The sequence below is a fragment of the Drosophila sechellia genome, chromosome 3R, assembly GCF_004382195.2.
Source record: "Drosophila sechellia strain sech25 chromosome 3R, ASM438219v1, whole genome shotgun sequence".
NCBI classification, from domain to species: Eukaryota; Metazoa; Arthropoda; class Insecta; order Diptera; family Drosophilidae; genus Drosophila; species Drosophila sechellia.
The window spans coordinates 25544390-25567111 of record NC_045952.1 but is presented as its reverse complement, the minus strand read 5'-3'; the positions used below and the strand labels follow the sequence as shown (position 1 = coordinate 25567111).

General features: G+C 42.0%; 2 protein-coding genes across 2 annotated transcripts in view; both read right to left on the bottom strand.

Annotated features, from left to right (window-relative positions):
* Window positions 1-98: 98 nt before the first annotated feature.
* LOC6617123 (RYamide receptor) overlaps window positions 99-22722 on the bottom strand; it is a 51156-nt gene continuing 28532 nt past the window's right edge. The window contains exons 5-8 of the mRNA XM_002041414.2: window positions 1232-1300; window positions 941-1175; window positions 528-619; window positions 99-357 (exon numbers count right to left, since the gene is read on the bottom strand). Coding sequence (XP_002041450.2) covers window positions 319-357; window positions 528-619; window positions 941-1175; window positions 1232-1300 — 435 coding nt within the window. The 3' untranslated portion in view covers window positions 99-318. The remainder of the gene's footprint in view (window positions 358-527; window positions 620-940; window positions 1176-1231; window positions 1301-22722) is intronic.
* On the bottom strand, window positions 6283-8025 carry LOC6617122 (pupal cuticle protein 36). The gene is made up of 3 exons (XM_002041413.2): window positions 7937-8025; window positions 7431-7829; window positions 6283-7367 (listed from the first exon to the last, which is right to left on the bottom strand). Exons 2-3 carry the CDS (start codon window positions 7723-7725, stop codon window positions 6841-6843), a joined length of 822 nt encoding a protein of 273 aa, XP_002041449.2. The 5' UTR covers window positions 7726-7829; window positions 7937-8025; the 3' UTR covers window positions 6283-6840.

Sequence of the window (22722 nt, the reverse complement as noted above, 5' to 3'; positions counted from 1 at the left end):
GCTACGTTTTAATTGTATTAGCTGAGAAAGTTCATTGTTCATTGCATCATTCTGGGCTTAATGGAAACTTGCTACTTACGATCAAAAATACTTGCATGTGAATATTGTATATACTTTTAATTAATTACTTTTAATATACTTTCATTAAAATTACATTCAGTTGACACTTACAATACAGCTTAACAGATTCGGACATATACACTCAACAAAATGGGGAATTCGATCTTTGGTTAGTTGGTTCACGTTGTATTCGCACTTAAAACTCGGTGCTCTTTATGTTTGCTTCTGTTCCACCTGAGCTTTTTTTTGATATTGCAGCTACCGCAGTGGTGACGTCTCGACGCACGATAATGGGTTCTAGTTTATTAAAGATGTAACGAGCAGGAGAACATGCATATGTATTAGTATTTTATTAAATTGCGGATGGAAAGTGGAATGCCTTTTGCAAGACATTCGATATGCCATGTTCAATTATTACTTGGTATTTTTGTATCTTCAAAAATGCATCTAATGAATTCAGAACTTACCGCTCGCAAAGATCTCACTCGTGGCTTTCGACGAGCGCTGATGTACGTGGTGGATGTGTTCATTCGATTGAGGGGAAGTGCTGGACCCGTTCCTTTGTTTTCGCCAGTTGTGCGTGTAAACGAGAGTATAATGTTAGAAAATTATTTAAAATTGATAGCTAGTGAACGGGAAAAGATGCAGTTTGGTACAATTCATGCGGTAGCGTGTTTGTGTGCCTGATAATTGGCATGCAAGGCTAAGGACTATGGATTCCAGACGATCGCCAACTGGCTTTCAATGAATCAAAATCGCAACAATACGAATACGAAAACGGAAACGGATACTTAATGAAGGGTCTTGCACCTAATGCTTAATTTGGGGTTCCGGAGTAGGGCATCGCCGACTTGGCGATGGTACTTCGTGGTCATCTCACCGGAAGTTGCGTTCATGCGATCGGCGCCGCTCCGCAGAAAACGATTCAGGCAGCAGCAGCGACGCAGGCCCGGCATACGGTGCATCAGCTGGACGAATCCGCTCCTGAAACGGGCGTTCATGTAGCAGTAGATGATTGGGTTGTAGCAGCAGTGCGACATGGCCAGCCAGTGGAACGCGAACCACAGATACGGCAGAGCATCCCAGTGGACGAACTCCTCGTCGTTCAGCAATAGCTATGGAATATGATTCGAGTTAATTGTTGATTTTTCACCGGAAACGAAGAACCCACCTGCAAAATATTAAAGGGCAGCCAGCAGCTGGTAAACACAACCACAACTGTCAGCATCATCTTGACCATCTGCAAGTGGAGAGGAGGGGAGATTAATTTAAGGACACTGAAAGTCAAAATCTATTTATAGGACTACTGCGGTCGTGAAGCTTTTTTATGACCTCGACCTTCGTTTTCCCAGGCTGTTAAGCCGTAAAATCTGTTGTTTGCGTTTCCCACCATAAAACATAAAACCACCCAGTTCAAGTTTATTTATATAGCGCAATGACTCCCCTTTGTGACCTATTGCAACATATTTTCATCGTAGCATCACGAGCTTTAGGAAATATGAAATATAGTTGCCTGGCAAGCAAATTTGACATTTGTGTAGCCCACTTTTAGACTGCGAAAACTTTCCCCTTTCCGTGCAAAAGACATCATACATTTTACTTTCCTATTTGACACGCAAGTTACCTATAAAACTTTCGCTCTGAGTTTTTTTTACCATTCCGTGAACGGAAAAAACACATATAATTGAAGAATATCCTTTTTTTTTCTTTAAGTGGCTTTAATATCACATATACTATAAAAGTTGCCCAATTCAGAGGGGTTTGGATTGTTTTTCTGCAAGCAGATACAATCGACCTGAAACCGAATTGCGAATATGGTGGCTTAGTTTACTTTAACGATGAACTCAGTGGCCACGTCTCTTTAACGTGACCACCTGAATAAAAAACTAGACATAAAGTTTTACGGCCTGAAACAAAGGCTTGATAAAGATCTTAAGTTCAGTTTGCACATCTAAAGTCTCTTACACTAAAAAAAAATTATTTAGTTCGCAAAAAAGTTATTTCGAAGCCTCATAATATAAAATGCTAAAGCTAATTGTGCGAAAATGGCCTCCAAGGATTTTTAAAACTGAATTTTGTAAATCTTGAATTCTTTTTTTTTTTAAGTATATAATAGGCATTAGCTTTTATGTTTTGTTAACAATACAGACAGATGAAGCCAGTTCTTAAAAGGCAGACTTACAAGGATATAAATTGAATCATATTTGCATGCAAATATTATGGCATAATCGGCGGGTAATGGGACTAAAAATGGAATCTTGCTCAATAGCAGGGGATTATGAACTGAATCCAATGTCGTTGTGGATGTGAATCTCGGTCTCCGACAATTTTCTGATGTCAGATGGGTGCATTTGGCGGCAGTTTTCCGCTGGGCCAGCTGGTAGTTGCATTTTATGAACCCGCCAAGTCGTTTTATTGGCCGCCTTTGTTGTCGGTCGATTTTCCCATTTCAGATGCAGTTTCCCGTTCCAGTCTACAGCTAAGCTGGGCAAACTGAACGAGTGCTCAAACTGAACTGATACGCTTTAATGGCTCGTTAGTTGGCCATCCAGCCGGGGAGTGTTAACAATGTCAACATTAAGTATACGCCACGTTGTTGGACGTCAAGGCAGCAAGACGAGGAGCAAACAGAGTGCGCCCAAGCAAGCTCGTAATGAATGTTTATACAAATATGTTCATGCTGTTTTTCCTCTTGACGCCTGGACACACGTCTCCGCCAGCTGTGACCTTTGGCCCCAACATGTGTCCGCAGACGGATGAACTCTGGCCTCAACTTTCCCTAACCCCACACTGGAATAAAAAGCGTTTTTTTAAATGTGATTATTTCTTTAAAAACTAAGGCTGTAAAGTTGTTTTTTTTTCTAGTGCACTCGTCGACTGTGGGCGGAAACTGCAACATCATCTGGCGTCTGGAGAAGTCTTTATGCCTTGGCCGACTGAAGTGCTGACTCTCCACCCATATGTCATATGTGCCGTCTATATTTTCAGCGCCCGCGGCTCCAGTTTCATCTTTATTTTGGCAGTTTGTTTTGGCCACCTGAGCGTGACAGTTCCATGACTTAATTGCCGGCTGCGGAGGCTGCCGGCATTAGCTGCAATCACAAGGCACTTGGCTTTTTCGGTGATTTGTTTTGGTTTTGAACCGGTTGCTGGATATGGCTGAGTCCGCCCATCAAAGTTTATGCCGCGTCTGGGCTTACATAAAAAATGAGCTCATGTTTGCGGCTCAGTACAGCCGTGTTGTAATTCATCAAAATGTTTTCGGATTCACACCCACAAAATCAAAGCGGGCAGCTTTTGGAACTGGGCCATCAAAGTCTTAGGCTGACAAATGAACTTGGATTCGCCGAGTCTGCTTCAATGAGTTAGAAAGTAAGGGGCTCCATTTCGAGTGGAATAGAAAGGTTGAGATGAGGTACCAAGCGGACTTTATTCCAGTTCCTTTCTCCAAAGTAATTCAGTAGAAAACCGGGTCCTAAAAAATGTGAAATAAAATAATAACAACCGCGAACGGAAACTGGATCAATAAAAGAGTAGAGCACCAATTTTTGAAGCTTACAACCATTAATCAATCCATTTCACTTATCGATTAGCGCGTGCCCCAAGTTATCTCGACCAATTCCCTGACCCCTGGGCACCCGCATGTCTTACGATGTGGTAATTGAACCAGCTTTTAATTGCCTGGCAATTGCGAAAGTGCCAGAAAAAAAATAGAAGCCAAGTTGGTAATAGTTTTGGTAATTTAAAAGCCACAACCCGAAAATCAGTCGAGGTGCGCGCCCAACTCTTAAGTTGTTATCCGTGAAATGGCCAAAATCAAACGGTCATTAAACATAAACCGACAGCCAAAACTAATCAGCAACTAATTTACACGGCAAATTACAGCACAAGCTTACATTGTGTTGTTTAACTTTGGAATTCAATTTGAATGAATTATTTTAAGCTTCAAGATGACTTTTATTAAAATTTTATTTTAGCACAGCTATCAGAGTTGTGGATGCTTATTATTTATAATAACTTTAGTGGAGCAACTCATAAGTTTAGAAGCTACTTATGTTAAAGCTGCGCTTTTACATTTTCCTAAACTTGTGAACAAAATAGATTGGTTGCAATAAGCAAATGACCACCACAAAAAACCGTAAAAATCCAAAGTCATAAAAAGTAATCCAATAAAATAATAAAAGAAAGCAAAACACGAAATGGGAGTGAACTGGGTGGAGTGCCAAATGGACTTTTGTTTGCTGCAATTATATGCTATGCGATTTATAGTCCTAGGAACAAGGCTTTTGCTGGAGATTTTTCCTTTAGGAAAATGAATGCTACATTAAACCATATTAGACGATAAAACCAACTTAAGTCAAAGACAGGAATATTTTGATGGATTTTGAGGAAAACTGTGCTTTGTTGGGTTCGTGACCTCCTACTTTTTCTTTTACGACCTACATACATACACTATAATTAACCCAACGCCTTCGTTAGGCGGGGGCGTGGTAGGACTACGCACATTTAATTATAGCGCCAAAGTGTCATAAACCTTACAGCGTTGTCAATTAAACGAGGAAACCGAAAATGCTATTCAGTCTCCTTTTTTGTTTTTGACCTTTCGCAAGTGTTTCAACTGCGATTTATTGTGGGCGTGAAAATGGGTAATGAAAAAAAAAACTCACACAAGAGGAAACATCACGCCCGCCGGATGAAAAGTAAAGGTCATGAAAATGTTGGCTTGTGCCACAGCATACATATACATATATTTATTTCTGGCTGTGAGGAGGATGATAAAATAATCAATTTTCCAGTGTCCGTGTAACAAATCTGTTTATGTTTGCTTTGCGTGACAGTTGTTACCTAAGCAAAGGGATATTTCCATCGAAAAGGAAAGTGCACAAATTTGCAACCTTAGAAACTTTTCAAATTTCCCAACTGCAAGCGGTCATGTCCGGTTTTTGGGCAGGATCAATAAAGTTTCAATTCATTGGCCACTTCTTCGTTTGCCTCACGTGTGGCTAACAGAATTAATTAGGCTTATTGAAAAACCCCTTACTACCAAACTATACTTTCATTTAGAACGTTCTAATATCTATACTAGACTATATTGAATATGAAATAACAAGCTTTACTAGCTTTTCTTAAATTCATATTTGATTTGTGAGAGGCTCTCAAACTAATCCAGCAAAATGTGTGCCGCAGGGCGACGCTTTGTATGACGGATTGCCATTGATTGCTCGGCCAAAAGCCGTTGGTAAACCTATAGTCATGGTAAAAACAACAGCAGCAGTTCATTTTTGGCCCAGACAGGCGGAAGCGAAGCATATGCCAGTGAAATATGACGCTGGGAACAAAGGCACAGCGAATTGAACTGAGCCCCCTGTAAAAATTGACGAAAATATATGGTTAACCCGTTTGGGTGATATATTTGAATGCCACCCCTTTAGAAAGAAATATTTATATATTTTATATATTTAATGTATAAATTGATTGTTGTACGCAAGCCTGGGAGCGTAATTTCAAATTCATCTGAATTATCTTAATTATTGCAATATAAAGTAGGCTGATATGGGTTAAAGGTAGCAGCAACAAACGCGATGAAGTGAAAGTACTAGAGTTTGGCGAAAATGAGGGAAAGAAGCTCGGCCGGCAATGACAATGCCATGCTGTCTGTATACTTAAGGCATTAAAACATTGTGGCAAAAAAAAAAGATTGAGATTAAAAAAATAAACAGAAATTCACAAAGAAAATGAAGGAAAGGCAAATTGGAGGGTTTCAAAGCAGTTGGTAATGAGAGGGGAAAAACCGAAGCAAAAGTTTGTCATGAACAAACTTCAGGCGAACGATCTTCCTGCCCTTTTCCTGAAAACATGTAATAATATAAAAGAGTTTTCGCGATTGTGCAACTGGAGCCACAAAAGCCGTTTTAAAGTTTTGGCACACTTTCCACCGCAACTTGGCTAACAGCTTAAATGAAAACTTAGCCAAGAAGCGATTCAAATTAATTATAAGTATATAAATTGCTGGTCAACTGTGTTCTTTGTTTCTAGCATAAAATCTATAGAAAAATAAAACAAAAGAAAATGAATATTTAATTAGTTCACTACCCCCAGAGTTCAACTACCCTTTTCGAGAACTTAATTAGTTTGGGGAAAATTATCAGCTAGGGAGTTTCCTTGGCTACTAAGTACCAATTAGCTTAGAGAGTGTGAAATGAAAATATCTTAGTGTTTTTTTTTTTCGTAATTTTGTCACCGTTGTTTTTTTATTTGTGCATAACGTACTTAAGCCTAGTATAATTAATGTATATGTATTTATATGTATGGAGCAAGTCAGGCCCCGCTAAATCATCTTCTGCTACAAATCATCATCATCATCATTCGCTCTTCCGGGCGCCAGATGAGGTTCCCATCCAAGGAACCCGCACTTGTCGCCTATTAGCTAATAGAATTTTCGAGGCAGGGCTGAAGGTTAGACTCTAATTCAGTTGAAGGTGAAAAATGTACAGATGCAAAAAGGTGGATAGTGAGAGTGAGTGGAAACGGAAGGATGGAAACGTATTATGTACAAAAGTCGTGGGCGAAAGCGCCGCCCCCTTGTTTAGAAGGAGTGATGCAAGTCTGAGATAATTCAGGGACACATGGTGGTCGAAGATCGTGAGGTGGTTAATGTGATGTGGATGATGTGGTACTCAAATGAGAGAGTTTGGGGGCGTGTCAACGACAGGACTAGTCAGCAGCTTGGGCCGAGTTCGAAGTTCGCAATTTTGAGTTCACGATGGGTTGAAGATCCATTTAGTAGGGTCCGGACTTTCCAGGTGGTCCGTAGTTGCTGGACGGGGCCGAGATGGAGCCGCTGTCTCCACCAGTGAAGCCACCATCGCTGCCAGAGGTGTAACCATTGCCGGTGTTGGTCTGGGTGAAGCCACCAGTGGAGCCGGAGATTCCTCCAGAAATGCCGCTGGAATCCTTCTGGGTCTTGTACTTGATGAAGTACACCTCGGGCTTCGATGGCTGCGTGGGTGCGGGCGTGGGGATGACAATGTCCTGCTGATCCTCGGGCTTCTTCACCAGCACGTAGACCAGAGTCTTCTCCTCGTTCTGAGGTTGCAGGGGAATGACCGGAGCCTGGTACGATGGTGGCGATGGGGCCTTGATGAAGATGATCTTGTAGTGCTTCTGGGACTGGCCAATGGGCAGGTTAGGGCGCTGGCGCACTTCTTCCTGCTCTGGTGGCGGCACGTGCACGTAGATGTGCTTCTGCACCAAGGTGGTGCCACCACCACCACCGCCGCCGCCTCCGAATCCGCCAATGCTGCCGCCTGTTTGTGAATAACATTATGTTTTGTTAAATTGAGATTACATTCGCAAGTGAGGCCACGCACCTCCACCGAATCCTCCGCCGGAGCCGCCTCCGAATCCACCGCCGAATCCACCGCCTCCACCACCGCCGCTGCTGAAGCCACCGCCTCCGCCGCTGCTGAATCCTCCTCCGCCGCTGCTACCGCCGAATCCACCACCGAATCCTCCGCCGGAACCGCCACCTCCGAATCCACCGCCAATGCCACCGCCAATGCCACCGCCGGAGCCACCGCCGCCACCAGGACGGTTGTAGTTGTATCCGGCTTCAGGACGAGCGGCGGTCAGCGCCAGGCAGGACATTAGGATGAAGGCTTTCATGGCTGAACAATCACGGGTTATGGATACTAGATGGGGATTCACGGCTTTTTCGTTCACAACGCACACACTTTAGCAATCGGCACTATGTCACAGTAATCCTCGGTCTGTGGTTTTGTGTAGATGCAATGATTTTTTGTTTTTGGGAAGAACAGAAACAGGACGGGGATTCAGTTATACGGTTTGGGTTAACTCAAAGCTTTAAGTGCCTCACGTTGCTATATCCTCGGATTGCACTCGGCTGCTGTTTATTAGACCAAATCAAATGCTTCACTGACGAACCACTGCAGCCGCATCACCAATTTATACAGAAATCCAGCCAGATGCACAGCACCACTACCACAATATCAGCAGTTGTTGTAACTGCGAGAGGGTCTCCGTTTCGGCTTGGGTTTTTCGTATTTCGTTTTTTGGTGATGGTGATGATGATGCGACTTTGCTTTCTGGGCACTGCGCATGCGTGGCGAGCAGGCCAATAATGAGGCGCTGTCTTGGCCATCTGTCTGTATCTCTGTCTGCAAAAGTATCTGTATCTTTAACTCGCAGCCTACTTGTATCTGTGGGGTTACCGTCTGCTTGTCTGTGTGGGATGGCAAGTGAAACCGAAATTACCGCACAATCAACTTATTACAGCACCGCCGATTTCCCGCTGTCGGATGTGGATGTGCTGGAGAGCTCTCTCTCTCTCTCTCTTCGAGCTCCTCGTTTTGGCCACACATTTTGGCCAAGTCCGAGACCCAGTGTCGTGCACTTTCGCTCTCATCGCCGCTGGGCTGCCGCTGCTTTTGCCGCTGCTGGGTTAAAACCGATCCCTCACTTCAGCGTCAGCTGGCCTGGCGAACGGAGGCTTTTCTGGGGTTCGAATTTGGAAAATTTCTGCACGCTTCTGCTCTCAACGAAAGTGAAAATCGTAGGAAAACTCCCGATGCGCTCGCAGTCTCTCCACTCTGCAAACAATGGCAATTTCGAATATAATTTGATGACTGTCTGCGGATCTCTGGGCTGCCTTTGTGTTTTTCTTTTCTAGGGGGGCCCAATTTCCCTGCCCCCTCGCACGACAAATGCGAATACGTGCCATGATGGATGAGATGACTGACTGAATGAGTGAATGAGTGTGATTGTGATTGTGACTGCGAATGTGTGTAAGTGTGCCACTGTGCGAGGCCTGCGATCCATAGATTCTCCGTATAGATAACGATAAAACTGGGTTGGCCGTGTCTGGTGTGCGAAAGTAATTGCCAGGCGGGATAGTATTTATTGTCAGACATCCTTGGCGTTCGAGCCATGGCAAATAAATCACAAATAATGTTGGCTCTGGATGGCGTTTGTTTTTGAAACCCCAAATGGGTATGGTGCATAATGTGAGGTTACCAAATTTCGGCTCACAGTTGCATATTTCATACGACTTAAAACATATACTTTGCTGTGATAAAGTATGTTGCAAGTTTGCACTTTTTGTTGAGTAACAAACAAGTATTTTTTAAGAATTAACTACATACGTTTCTATGATAAATTGCTTTTGTTGGAAAAATCAAAAAACATAAAACAAAATATAAAAGATTTAAGAAATCATTCCGCGTATGGATAAATCATAGTTTTTTATCTGCAATTAAATCTGTAATTTTTTGTTTATTTTATTACAACTATTACGCACTAATGGCTCGTTGAATTGATGTGTTGCGTAATTCAAACTTGTAAACAAAATAAAATTCTTTTTTACGGCGGCAGCTTCAAATGAAAAAACATCAGCAGGGCATGCAAACATAAAGACATTTAAAATGAAGGAAGAAACATATGTAAGGGGGAACGAATTGGTGCATAAAATAATACCTGGGTGGTACAGTAACGACTCAAATAAATATAGAAACATACAGTAGTTGACATATAATTAACACTTTTATGCCCCAAACAGCGCTCACCTCAAAAATCAATGAGTGTATTTCACTTTTTGACACATCACAGTTTTTTGACACTGTTTTCAAGTCCACTCGATTACTCATATTTCTTGCGGCTAATGGAATGAGCATTTCTCCAATCCTGGTAATTAAATTCGAGCGCTCATGAATCACGGCAATTCATAAACGACACTTGACAAACGACTTTGTGGCTTGGGTGTGTGTAATTACCACCTGGTGGGGGGTGGGGAAACACAACCCAGCTCCGCCTTTTGCTGCCCGTGAGGATGTTGGCTTAAACTCGCTGATGCTCGCGCTCTTAGGAATAATAATAATAAAAATTAAAACGCAACTGCAGTCAGCTGTCAGCCGGGCAGTGTTTCCTATTGCGATTTCACCTTGAATCGCTCTCAGCGGTTGCATAACCAAAGAAAAAAAAGCTAAAAAAGGCTTTTCTTCGGGACAAGTTGCAAACACTGTCTTGGCTAACGAGCGTCGAGCGATTTTTCGTGTATTGACAAACTCGAGGCTGCAATAAATTGCTCGGTCTGGGAAACGAAATCGAATTCAAAGAGCCAAAAGAGCCGAATTAAACCGAATTCAAAGCCTGGCCAACAGCACACGCCACCGAGGAGCAACCAGTGGCCGTTCAATCTGCATCTCCGCTGCCTCCGAATGTCACTCGACGGATGGGAATGCAAATCGGAGCTGCAATCCAAGTTCGAGTTCACATCTGAGTCCACGAAAAGCGGTCGCCTTGAAATGCAAACGTTTCTTGAGTTCGCATTTCTAAGGTACTCTTAAAAATCAGTTTAAATGTGGAATGTCATACATTGATGAGCTAGAAAAATCATCCTCTTTAAACTGGCATTCAAATTTGTTTTAATATTAAAAAAAAAATTTTTTTTGAATTTTTGAAAATTTTTATGATGGTACCCCTTAAAAAATCGAAAATTTTGACAAAAAAAATTTTGTTTGACTTTAGCATGGAAGTAGTTTAGTTTGATTCTGTAGATGATCAGATGTAAAAAAATGCACATCGGCTATCTGTGGCTTACTTCTAAGCCAAGTTATGCTTAAAAAACCGTAAAATATAGTATTTTACATAACTATTTGATTTGTATCCTAAGCCAATGAAACATTTTATTTAACATATATTTTACAAATTAAAAAAGGAATTACGGATTTTAAAGCAATATATTGAAAAAGGGTATTCTGGTAGCCAAAGGGTGAGTAAGCGCTTTCCTTTTCCCCAAAACTAAACGTTTTTCATTCAACTTCCGAATGCCGCTGGGAAAATAGCGCCAAAAGCACGCCGATCGCCAAAAGGCCAAAAAGAAACCGCAGCTCGCGATAAATCTCACGCTCAACAATGCGGCTAAAAATAAACGGCTAAAAGCAGCGGTCGACTGTGGCTGCCAAACACAGTCGATGGGGGGCCACAATGCCTTGGGGACGATAAAAAGCGTTTAAATTGGAGTAAAGTCAACTGTGTGAGATTTAGTGTACTGGAGAGCTTAACTCAGTAAGTTGTAATATGGGACGTAATTTGAATGGGTAGCAAAGGAAGGGAAATGTAAGTATAAGACAAATGGATGTTACGCTTAATTTAAAATAATCCAGCAATATTTTCTCTTATTTTTAACATTAAACATTTCGTTTAGCTAAGGTTAATGATCACTATTCGTTTTCAGATAAGAATTTGACTCGCCAAATAAAATGAATACTAACCACACAATTTATTTCGCCACTTAATTTTCCAATATACGTTGTAAATAAACTCCTGACATGTATCCATTTCTGAGTAGCAGTAATTAAAATTTCGTGCAGCTACAAAATCATTTGCATATAATGTGTGAACCCACAAAATGTCAGGGGGAAATTTGTTTACTCAGGCATCCGAACATGCATAGCTGGGATTCCGATGACTTGAACTTTGCTCACTGTGCCGACGCCTCGGTGGGCGGTGAAACAACAGAAAGTTGCATAAAAGATACAAAGATGCAATACCTACAGTTTGACACTGAAAGATAAAGCTCACGCAATTGAGAAAAAGATGGGAGCATCCCTGGCAAGTGGGGGATTTTTATGATTTTGGGGACCGAGTCGGCGGGCGGCGGATGATGGGTAGGAAGTCGGCTAAGACGACGACAGTTGTTGCTTCCTGCATCCATTGTCGCTGGTTTTTACCGGCGGCATCATCCCGCTCGCCACAACTTCATCCTCGTCCTCCTCCTCCTCCTCCTCCTCGGTTTTCCATCTCCAGTCTGCCCAGCAACACTTCCTGCTTGTTAGGCAAACGGCAGCGTGCAAATTTTTTTTATTGTTGTATGCGATTTCTGTGTTTAGGATCTTTGCGTTTTTCTCTCCGTCTTTTTTTTTTTGTATTTTTAGTTTGTGCAGCCGACTGAACGGTTTCGCCGTTTTTACATTTGACATTTTTGGTGTTGCTTCAGTTGGTGCATGTTGCATGCGGCTGTGGTGTGTGTTGTATGTTGCCGCCGGCGCGTCAATTGCATCTTCCATCTGTCCGCGATGGTATCGCCGCATCGGAGCATCGATTCGCGATCTGCAGACTTATTATTTATTTTATGTTCGGATGTCTAACGGCTCGAGATGTTCAATTCAATTGAATTTGTTGCTACTCGAACTCTTCTGCCGGCGCAAAAGTTTCTGCTCGCTCACTTTTAAATGCTAATTAGTGTCAACGACTTTTTGCCACAGAGTTGGCTTTTATTTTTTGGCTTTTCGCTTAACGGTTTGACCATTGGCAATTCAAGCATCGCGGCAAATTGTCTAAGGTCGCCGGCAAATGAAAATGTTAATGTCTGATAGCGAATGGCCCATTCGGAGTGGTTGGCAGTCTTGTCATTAACCTTCATTTGCAGGCGGCAATTAAAAGTTGGTGCGTGTATCTGCGTAAACTTTTGCCCATTGTAACTAAATTGGATTCGGATTTGCAGATGTCTACAGCAGCTATCACTTCGAAATTGGATTAAACAACTGGTAAACCAAGCAATTTATTTGAGAGTTTTAGGTTTTTTCCATACAAGTTTGGTTAAAAAACTACTTGTATAACAATGCACGGATTTCTTGAAATGCAAGAAGCAAACGAATTTAGTAAATATTTCACAAGTGCAACAAAGCCGCATTCTTTTTTCTGGACCTTTTCAAAGCATGAAAAACTTTTGCGTTTTCAGTCCATTCCACACCATTCCACCTTTATCCTTGTAACTTATGGCTTCCGTTTTAGAACCCACAAGAAGTTGTTAATTTAATTGCAACACGTTGCAATGTCGGGCATGGCTGCAAAGCACTTTCACACCTGGATCCCTGTTTCTTGTGCCCTGCAATATCAAATTTGCATGACATATAGCAATTTTTTCTTTAATTTAGAGTGGCCGTTTAATGGACGCAATTTTAGTGGAATACCACTAAGTTACAATTTGCTGAGCAGTGTTATTGCACCGCATTTCGGTGCCTTTGACAAATGGAAAAGTCGTGTCAACTGCAGAACATTAATCATCCGCCACCTCTCGCACATACCCAACGCATTTCACCTACATCACTTTTGAAGTTGCAACTTTGGCTGCATTTCTGGCACCGCGGAAGAGTAACTGCGAAGTTCAAAGTTGAGCAGAAGTTACTCCATATGGATTCGCAACGAGGGAGACTAGTTACGAAGCTAACTCTCAACTTAATTCCCGAATAAAAATCAAATTCACACCTATGAAATGTGCACAGGCACAAATGCAAAAGAGGCCATAAAACGGGCGCACAACGGGGCGTATGCGTAATTTTACAAATCAGGCGCAATTCGAATGAATCCTAAAACTGAATGCTGCCGAGTTTGCAGAAGCGAAAACGTGAGAAAAAAACTGCCGACTTTGATTGTGCGCCAGTCTGCTCTTAATGCATATCGTAAAAGTTTACCTAATGAAATAATTAAAACCAACAGCGATGCACAGCAAAAAAAAGAGAGCAGTATAAAGTGGTTTACAACATCAGGGCTTTCAAAAATATCTGCATTTATCGCATTTTAGTTAACAGAGAAAACAAGAGATTTAATGTATGAAACCAAATATTTGAAACCAAATATATGGCATACAATATTTGAATGTTCCTTATTTTGTGCCTTATATTAGGTGAAATAAATCATATTTTAACATATTGAAGGATGTGCCCTCTTCGTCATAGAAATGAGTGAGAAAAGCACATTGTATGCCAATAAGGGCATGCCGCTCACTTGGATTTGCATGTGCCAAACTTTTATTGCATTTGGATTGCAATTGATTCCCTTGCCGCGGAGTGGAATTTCAAATATCTGCGGCTCCCACCCAAACTGAAGTACATATAACTGAAATGGAGGTGAAATCTGGGGATTGGAACTGAGTTTATAATGCCAATTGCGGTGTAATTTATGGTTGCGGTGGGAACCGCGGGGGTTAAATTGTGTGGGATCGCGGTCATTGAGGTTGATTTGTTTATTTGTTTTTTAGTTTTTGGGGTGGAGACAGCAAATGCATATTAAATGAAAATATCTTTTTGTGTGTCATATTAAGAGGTTTTCCCCCAAATCAGCGGAAATCGCTTTGTGTTTTCTCTTCATTTTCATTTCTGCATTTTCTGCGCGCAATTTTTCATCATTACGAGTATCTGTCCATCAGCAGCTCCACGTGCCCCAAAAACCAGGAGACCCGAAGAGACGAAGAAAAGCCGCCGAGAAAGGGAAAAACGTGCGAGTCTTTCGGCCATCGATCCAACAATGGCAGCCACATTCGCATTTGCATATCTGTCGAAATATTCGTTATTCATCAAAGACATCCCCATACACTGCTCGATAGGTGGCCAGTTCCTCTGGACGAACTCCGTGCAATTCGGCAAGAAGATAATGCAAATGGTCATTAAGCACAGAGTCGGATTCGCAACTTTATTGGCCGGCTTATGCAATTGGCCAAGTCTTCAGTCTTGCGGCTAGAAGAAACCACAATTATTTAAATTGCACTGTCGAAGACGTAAATATGCGTGAGGTGTTTGGGATTCCTTTTACTTTTCGGGCGGCAGATAGTTTTGTATCACCGTATCTTTGTATCTTTCCATTGTTGCGTGCGGCAGTGGAGTTAACTTCAAGTCTTTTGCAATCCGCTGCAGTCTCGATTTGTCTTCTGGAGATTTTAGAGATCCCAAGAAGTCAGGAAAACTCTGGGCACTATGGGACAAACCTTGAAAAACTTCCTCAACTGCTCTAAAGGAACTTGTAATTTGGTTAAGCTGGTCTTATTCAATTTCGATTGAAAGCCGACAACTTTGTCAAAAGTAATTGAAGTTGACAGCCAAGTTTAAAGCAGCTTCCCTCACACAAACAAAAGTCAATACATGAAATCATATTTTGCGTAAATGGGTTTCAGTTTTCACACTTTGGCCAAGAGCACAAGGCCTGAAGTATAAACCAGTAACTTGGGGTCACAAGATTGATTCAAGGTACTGAAGGCCTGCGGGGAAAGAGACTTTATGCCAGGGGAAATACGAAATTGTCAAGATAAACACGGCCGAGGCTGAAAACTTGTTCAAATCAATTAAGGGCATGGAGCGAAAAGTGAAAGAACGGCCGACAAATGACAGTCAAACCAAAGAGAGTGGTCCATGGGACCATCGGCGGATTGGTTACGCAACCCGGTTCCAGGATGCAATGGCCATCGAGTTATGAAAGATGAGACGAGACCTCTGCCGTCAATTGGAATGGCGCGATAATCAAGGCGATTTATGGTGACTGCAAAACGCGTGGCAACGCGACAAAAAGGATGACCACCATGGACCGGCTCTCCAATGGAAGGCAGCACCCCCAGCTCCAAAATCCGTGACCACATCGCCATGGGAATCCTCGGCGCCACCACCCCCAACCCCAAATCCTCCGTAACCGATTGGGTAAGCGCAAATTGAACCCAAAGATAAATGACCAGTCCACAAAGAGATTGAGATTCCCATCGGAACTGGCTGGCTAACTTTCGCTTTTAGGCACTGCCATCCAAGATGAAGACGCTGCCGATTGAAGTATTTTTTTAACGTCACATGCAGTCACTCGTAATTAATCTGAAACTGCAACTTAAATAGTAGTTCAGTCTTCTTTGTATTTCGTTTATAAGTCGATTGAGCATTAAGTAACAATTAGGAATAATTAATTATTAGTTGTACTTTCATTCAGCCTTAATTCATTAAATGCTGGAAGCTGATGCTTTGCTTTATTCAATCATCATGCACTAAATTTTTACTATCCTATATGTACATCAACAATTAGGATCTACCTAAATTTAATCAATTACTTGTAAGGTAGTTTTCTAAACTTATATATTTTAAAAAATTTTTAACATTTATTTAACTCTGTAACAAATATTTTTCTTCATTATTATAGAGTATCTACGATTTGCTGTGACTTTGCAGATCAAGTTGCGGTTTGTATTCATGCAAAGTAGCCGGCGTTGCTTGTTTTGCAGTTGTTGTTGCTGCCGCTGGTGTTGTCATCATTTCCATTTTAGTTGTTAAGACAACCTGAAACCGCTTCAATTGGCAGTGCAAATATTAATGAGCGAACGTGTCCGAGATGTTGACGATGGCCGGCGGATCGGGGCGTTCACGAATTCGTATGCAATGTGGTGATAATTGTCCCTTGCCAAAATGACTTCATCGTAAATGCGGAAAAGATAATCAATGGCCCAAAGAAAGAAGAGTGAAAGGGACTTATCAGTTGTTGCGTAACCAAGCGAAAGAAAAAAAACACTAAAGAGCGATCGAACATTCTGTGGAAAGGCCAACTCGTTAAGGCCCAAAATGAAGGCAATTTAAACACCTCTAAAGCGTTAAATCCCAAGTCAGTTTGCCACTTGAAGGCACACGCACTTTTGATGCAAAACGGATGTGGCGCATAACTTTGCGTGCTCAATTTGTGAAAAATGTACAAGCATTTGACCAGTTTCCTTGGAGTTGGGAGATATATATCTGCGATCTGCAGCAACTGCCCCGCCCCTTAATCATCACCAGATGCTGCAACTCACGCACTTGACACGCGGCTCGATTAGAGGGGCTTATGAAAATTGCGCGAGACACGAAAAGGTCACTGGTGGAACTGGTTTGCATCCGGAGGCTGGCGATCCGCAATTCGCGGATTCGCAGCAGTTGCAAATGGGACCGCAAGTGGTCGCATTCACGAGCTGGCAGCTTTTAACCTTGCAGACCTTGCCACAGTTGCAGCCAGCCAGTTGTAAGTTGTAAGTTGTGGGTCTGCCAGTTGGCAGTCGGAGACCGCAAAAGTGTCTGGCCAAGGCGAAGGAGGCGCACCCGGCGAAGTCTTGGCAAAGGGGCTCAACATTTAACCTTTCGAATGGGAAAACGTGTCAGGAAATGCTCTGGCATAACCACCACGGACCCAAAGCTCAGTTTGGGGCACATTCGTCGGTACAAGATACTTGCACTTTTTTTTCTTCTTTCTCAGATGAATTTGGCCACGACTTCGCCCTCCAGGAAGAGACGGATAGAAACGTGGGCAGAAATTGACCAGGAAAGATAGCTTTAAGCATTTAATACTTGTAATTTTCCATGTTAATACCCATAAAATAATAGTAAAGTCGAATTGGTTACATTTAATGGCAAATCTTCGACGGGTTTGGATTTAATCTGATACTAACTGTAAGTTCGATACGGCATTGACATTTGGGTAAAGTTTATATAAGTTTTATTCTTCTTTAATTTTAAAAACTTCAATTAGTACATTTAACGTTCTTACGCATAGCTTTAAATTTTTAATAACAACAACTAATAGGTATACCCAAATTGTGAAACCAATGTGTTGGCGTATCTACCTTGCCCCTTGGTCACCCATGTGACCATATAATTGTGCGAATTAGGGCGTATTTCATCGATGCATCCGAGCGGCAATGCGATCCACCGAATTGTGCAACCGCAACTGCAACTGGACATCCCGGTGGCTTGTTTTTGCGAAAGTTTTACGCATTTATGCTAATCGCACCATTATCGAGGCACCCACTAATTGGCATCCTCACGAGTAGATTAGCCACATGAATGTATCTGTATCTGCATCTACTTGCATCTGATATGCGTGCTTCTGGGCGAATTGGTGTGGCTTGTGCTCGCCTTTAGTCATTACTATCCCGAACACTCACCACCCGCAAATGCTCACGTTTTAATTAAGCGAGTGGAGGCGCCACAATGCTGCCCAAAAGGCATCAGCAAATGTATCTCACGGATATGCATGGTCGTGTCGTGGTCCGTCGGCGGTTGCCAGCTATCTGGTTTTCGGTATCTGTATCTACAACTTATATGCAGAACCGTTGTTTACTTTTCGGGAAAATCGAGCCGGGAGAAAGTGCTTCACTTTCGCAAGCTTCTTTCGCACATTTTCACATTTCTTTGCAGACGGCTGGCCGAAGAAAAACAAAATGAAACCATTTTCCCAGCCAATTTTACTCTGTTTCTTTCTTTTAATCTATCGTGTTAACATCTTCCATTACAACGAAATTCAATTCCGTATTCGAGCTCAAGTTACGGTTTTAATTTACTCGATCTGACAAGAGATTTCGAGGTTTTTAGGCACTTTTATCTTATTATTTTAATTATTACATTAAGTTTCTTATAACTTAAAAGCTAACATATCAAAATTTCTTCATATAGTTTTGAGATATCCAATGAGCTGCAACATTGCACTTCAATACCCATTGCATCTAACCCACTGAACTTCAGTCATCGTTACCCCAATACTGTATTAACTCTATCGCTTAAGCCAAATATGTACAAAAACGGGGGAAGCCCTTAGCACGCGACATTTCCGTACCTGGCAGACAATGGGGCAATTGTGGCAACAGTCGCACAGACGACACCTTAATAGCTCCATGGCTCCATAAAACGGTGCGACAATACCCATAAAGGCACCCACGCACTCGCTCCGGCAAAGACAATTGCTCGGGGAGCGGAAAAGGTCGCAGATGCTGCGTCATGGGCCAGGTCCGAGCCATGATATGGCCATATTACTTTCGCCATGAGAACCACTAACAAATGCTCCTACTCAAAGAGTGGGATGCGGGTTTGTCCAGGGGAGCCATGCTCATGCCTTTATTTGCAGTCGGGATAGAAATGATATTTGCAGTGGCGCTGTTTATTTGCAAATGGCATGGCAACAGGCGAACTCAAGCTGGCGGCAAAAAGTCACACAGTCGCAGTCTCTGCACTCGAAATATAAAATATTAAAAATCTGTTTTCAAAGGTTTATGTGGGAGAATGTTATTTACTCCACCAAATAACAAAACTGTTCACATATCATTTTTATATTGACTTTCTGAAAATTATTACGAAGCTTTGGTCGTACATTGCGATGTGTTCCATCAAGAAGGTTAGAAATATTTCTTGATATTATTATACTTTTTGGAGGATTTTATTTTTATTTTTAGCCCAGTCGAACTGCTTTTGTTGCCATGTTTTTTGAGTCCACAAGCCAGCTGCTGAACTTTTCTGCAGAGCACGACGTTCCGAGCTCTACTTAAGGCCACAAATCATTTTGCGGCAGTTGGCATGGATGGGATCGTATCCGATGGGATGCTATGGGAATGGAGCTGGAAATGCAGCTGGGAAGAAGGTGGTGTGTGGCAAGGGATGCACATATAAAGTTGTTGGGAACGAGCGCCACACTCGTGCGCCTCCAGGGATCCAGATAGGGATTGCTCCGCATGTGAGAGCCAGTGTATGTGTGCCTTGGCTATTACGACACTTGGCGAGCTGAAGATTTATGCCGCAATTACCGCAAGTGTAAACTAATTACGAGTTTAAAGTGCCAACTCAAAGATAATGGCAGTCGACAACAGCAGCAACAATGAGGCAAGAAGTAACAACAAAACGAAGGCAAGTTAACGTTAACCCGCTTCGCCGCTGCTACTGGTCATTAAGAGTTGACCATTAGCAGTGGCTTATCAATTTGAATTATTTCTGTGCGGGATTTCCTCGTGTGGTTCGATGGGTGAAATAGGAAAGCGTTGGGCTCGAAAGTACGGCCAGCATCCCCCTCCCTTTTCTGGGGGATCCGTTTTAATCTAAATTGTTCGTGTCTGCCATTTCTCAAGTCCGACACCAGCTACCTGTTGGTTTCCATTTGATTGCTGCACAGAGGAAAATTCCTAACAACATTTATAATTTTTAAAGAGGTTTATGTTATATAACGGCGACCTATTTACAAAGAGTGAAAAATACTGCGCGGTTAAAGGTATAAGTAAATAATTGCTAGAGATGTTGCACTTCATAAATTGAAACTAGTCAGGGCATTTTTATTGTCCACCTGATGTTATCACCCGGCCAGCAAATGAACACCACAGCTGGAGTTGGAGGCGGGAGAGACTCCCATGAAGGGTGTGGGCCTGCGGTTAAATAAAAGCCCGGCAGGCGATGTTCACGTTTTAATTACAAGCCGCTCAGTTGGAAGGCTGAAACATGGATTCACGAAAATGGGCTCAAAATGCCGCGAATCACACATTTTGACTCCCTGGGCAGGCCCAACTGATGAACTTCATAATGCCACTGTAACAACTATAACGAGTGTTGAACTTTTCAGTAGTATTTTAAATGAATTTAAAGCTAATTTATCTAAGTCTGTCGTTAATTTGCCACTTCCAATTATTACGCAACCAGAGCTGAACTTTGACTCGAATGGTTCACTATCCTTGGTCAGCTACAAATTTGCATTATCCAAATGCTGTCGATGACGGGTTAGCTTGTTAGCCGACTCTCCCATTCATTTGTAGCCACGCCATACGAGGCGTATACGCAATGTGACAAAGTAGCAGCTGCAATTTGATGCGGTCGTATAGTTCTAACATTAATGAGCAGCCCCATTGATTTGCTCAATGACTGCGTCATGGTAATACAACTAGGTTGTGTATGGCTACACGTTAAAAAAAACTTTTACCATAATTTCTTGGCGATAAAATAATGTAGTCTAGCTAATTGTGATTTATTTCTTTTTTTTTTTAAATAGCCACGAATATATCTTTTTTGGATATAGAACTTAAACAGCTTTTATCTGAAGTGTACGCAAATGAAATATAGTCGTTAAGTTCAAGTGATCATCTCCATTAGGGGCACTCGTCTTCGAGTCCGAACATTTTTAGTGCGTCACTGACACAGATTGCACCCAGTCGACATTCATAAGAGTTGAATGCAGGTCCGAACCTTTCACTTTTGTAGAATAAACTTGTTCGGGCGCCAAACAAACAAACAAACCACGCCGACAAACAAGCACAAACAGGGGGCAAAAACAACGGCTGCACAAGATGTTTTCTCAATCGACAGCAGATGCAACCACAATTACCGGACAGCTGTCTACCATCTGCAGCTACCAACGCGTTTTGTTTTGGCCACAAACTGCTCTTTCTGGCCAACAAAAGACAGTGCATTCTCCTAGTACCATAATTAAACCTCATTTGCATCGGTGTGGAGCGGCATCAATACTCTTGGACTTTGTCCTTTACCGCAACTACAGTAACCGATTTGAAACCAATTTACATACACGAACTGTCCTCTCACCTTGTCTATGCTTAATTTACGAACATTAATTGGCTGATTTATGGTCCTGAACACCGCAAAGCTCCTGGCCATTGAACCACCATCGCATTCAGTTTTATTGATTTAAGCCAAAATTGACCGAATACGAACAGGCTGATAAATTTTATAGTCGAGGGCAAACAGTCCAAATGAGCTGCCCATAAAGTCGATGGTTAATGTTAATGTCTTTCTACTTGTTTGTTCCATAATTAATGGACTGCACGCTTCATTATGTAATAGTCCAACGATCTGTCCACAAGACTGCGAACAAATAGTAGACTCTTGCATAATTAATTCAGAATTAGGAATCCAAAATTTGGACTAGGACTCATCAAATATTTGTGAGAGCCATGAATAAACCAAGTTGTAAGGACAAATATATTTGTGGAGGTGTTGGATAATTATTTATTCGAAAAATTTCAAACGCTTTAAATTGGAATTTTTAAGGTATATTTACGGTCTCTTGTTTAAACAATCTGGCATTTAAATTTACAGCTCTTTTTTTCTTTGGGCAGTTAAGTTCTTTAACGTGCAACTTAGATGCATAGAGTATTAGAATGGCACAAGAAAACATTAAAAATATTACTGGTTTGCAGTCTTTATATTTAAAAAATGTGTAAATTCTTACATTGTTATAACGTGCTGACATTTACACGCATGGGAAAAAATAAAATTAAATCTTTGTGAGCTAAAGCAAAGTTTCTGTATTTCTGCAAAGTTGTTTCCTGCCATACGCAGATGCAGAAATAGACAGCAATAAATTGGGCGTAAATAAATCAATGACATGGAAGGGCTCGAGTGTTACCCATCCGGTGGACCGTGCATCCGCAGAGGGAACCGGAATCGCAGCTGGAGGAGATCCGAGATCCGAGCGGCGAGATAAACAAATCGCACGAAGGGGAGACTAATTGCAGCCTGTTTGCGGAGTGGTTGCTTCTGCAGCTGCCGGCTCTGTGGGTTTTATCTTTTAATTTGCCACAAAACGCACAAAGTGCACTCAACACTCGGCACTCCGCAGCGCAGTGTGGGTGTGCAAAGTTGTATCTGATGGGTGTGTGTGTGTTAGCCGGCTGTGCGGGAAGACCAAGTCGAGCTTACTGGCCAAGCCTGGGAATCCTCTCACTTTTTTCACATGCACTCCCCATTGTGTCCGTGCAGCCATGGGACGTGGATGAGCTGACGATGATGAAGATCCCAGCTGCCCGGCCAACTCCGACTGGCTGCCTGCTGCCTGCTGGATATGACACAGATTACGTAACGCGAAATTAACATTTTAACACAATTCAGCTAAAAGAAAAGACGATGACGCGGCTGCAACGTCTGCCACAGCCTCAGTCGGAGAAATAAAACAAGAAATTTCAACTTAAATCAAGCAGACCGCATCCCAAAATACTCTTTCAGAACAAAGATTGCTTTCTAAGATCAATGTATTCTATTCACAACCATAGTCAAGAATAGTTTAAATGGAACATTTTTGTATAATATGCATTCGAATCGAATTGAATTATTT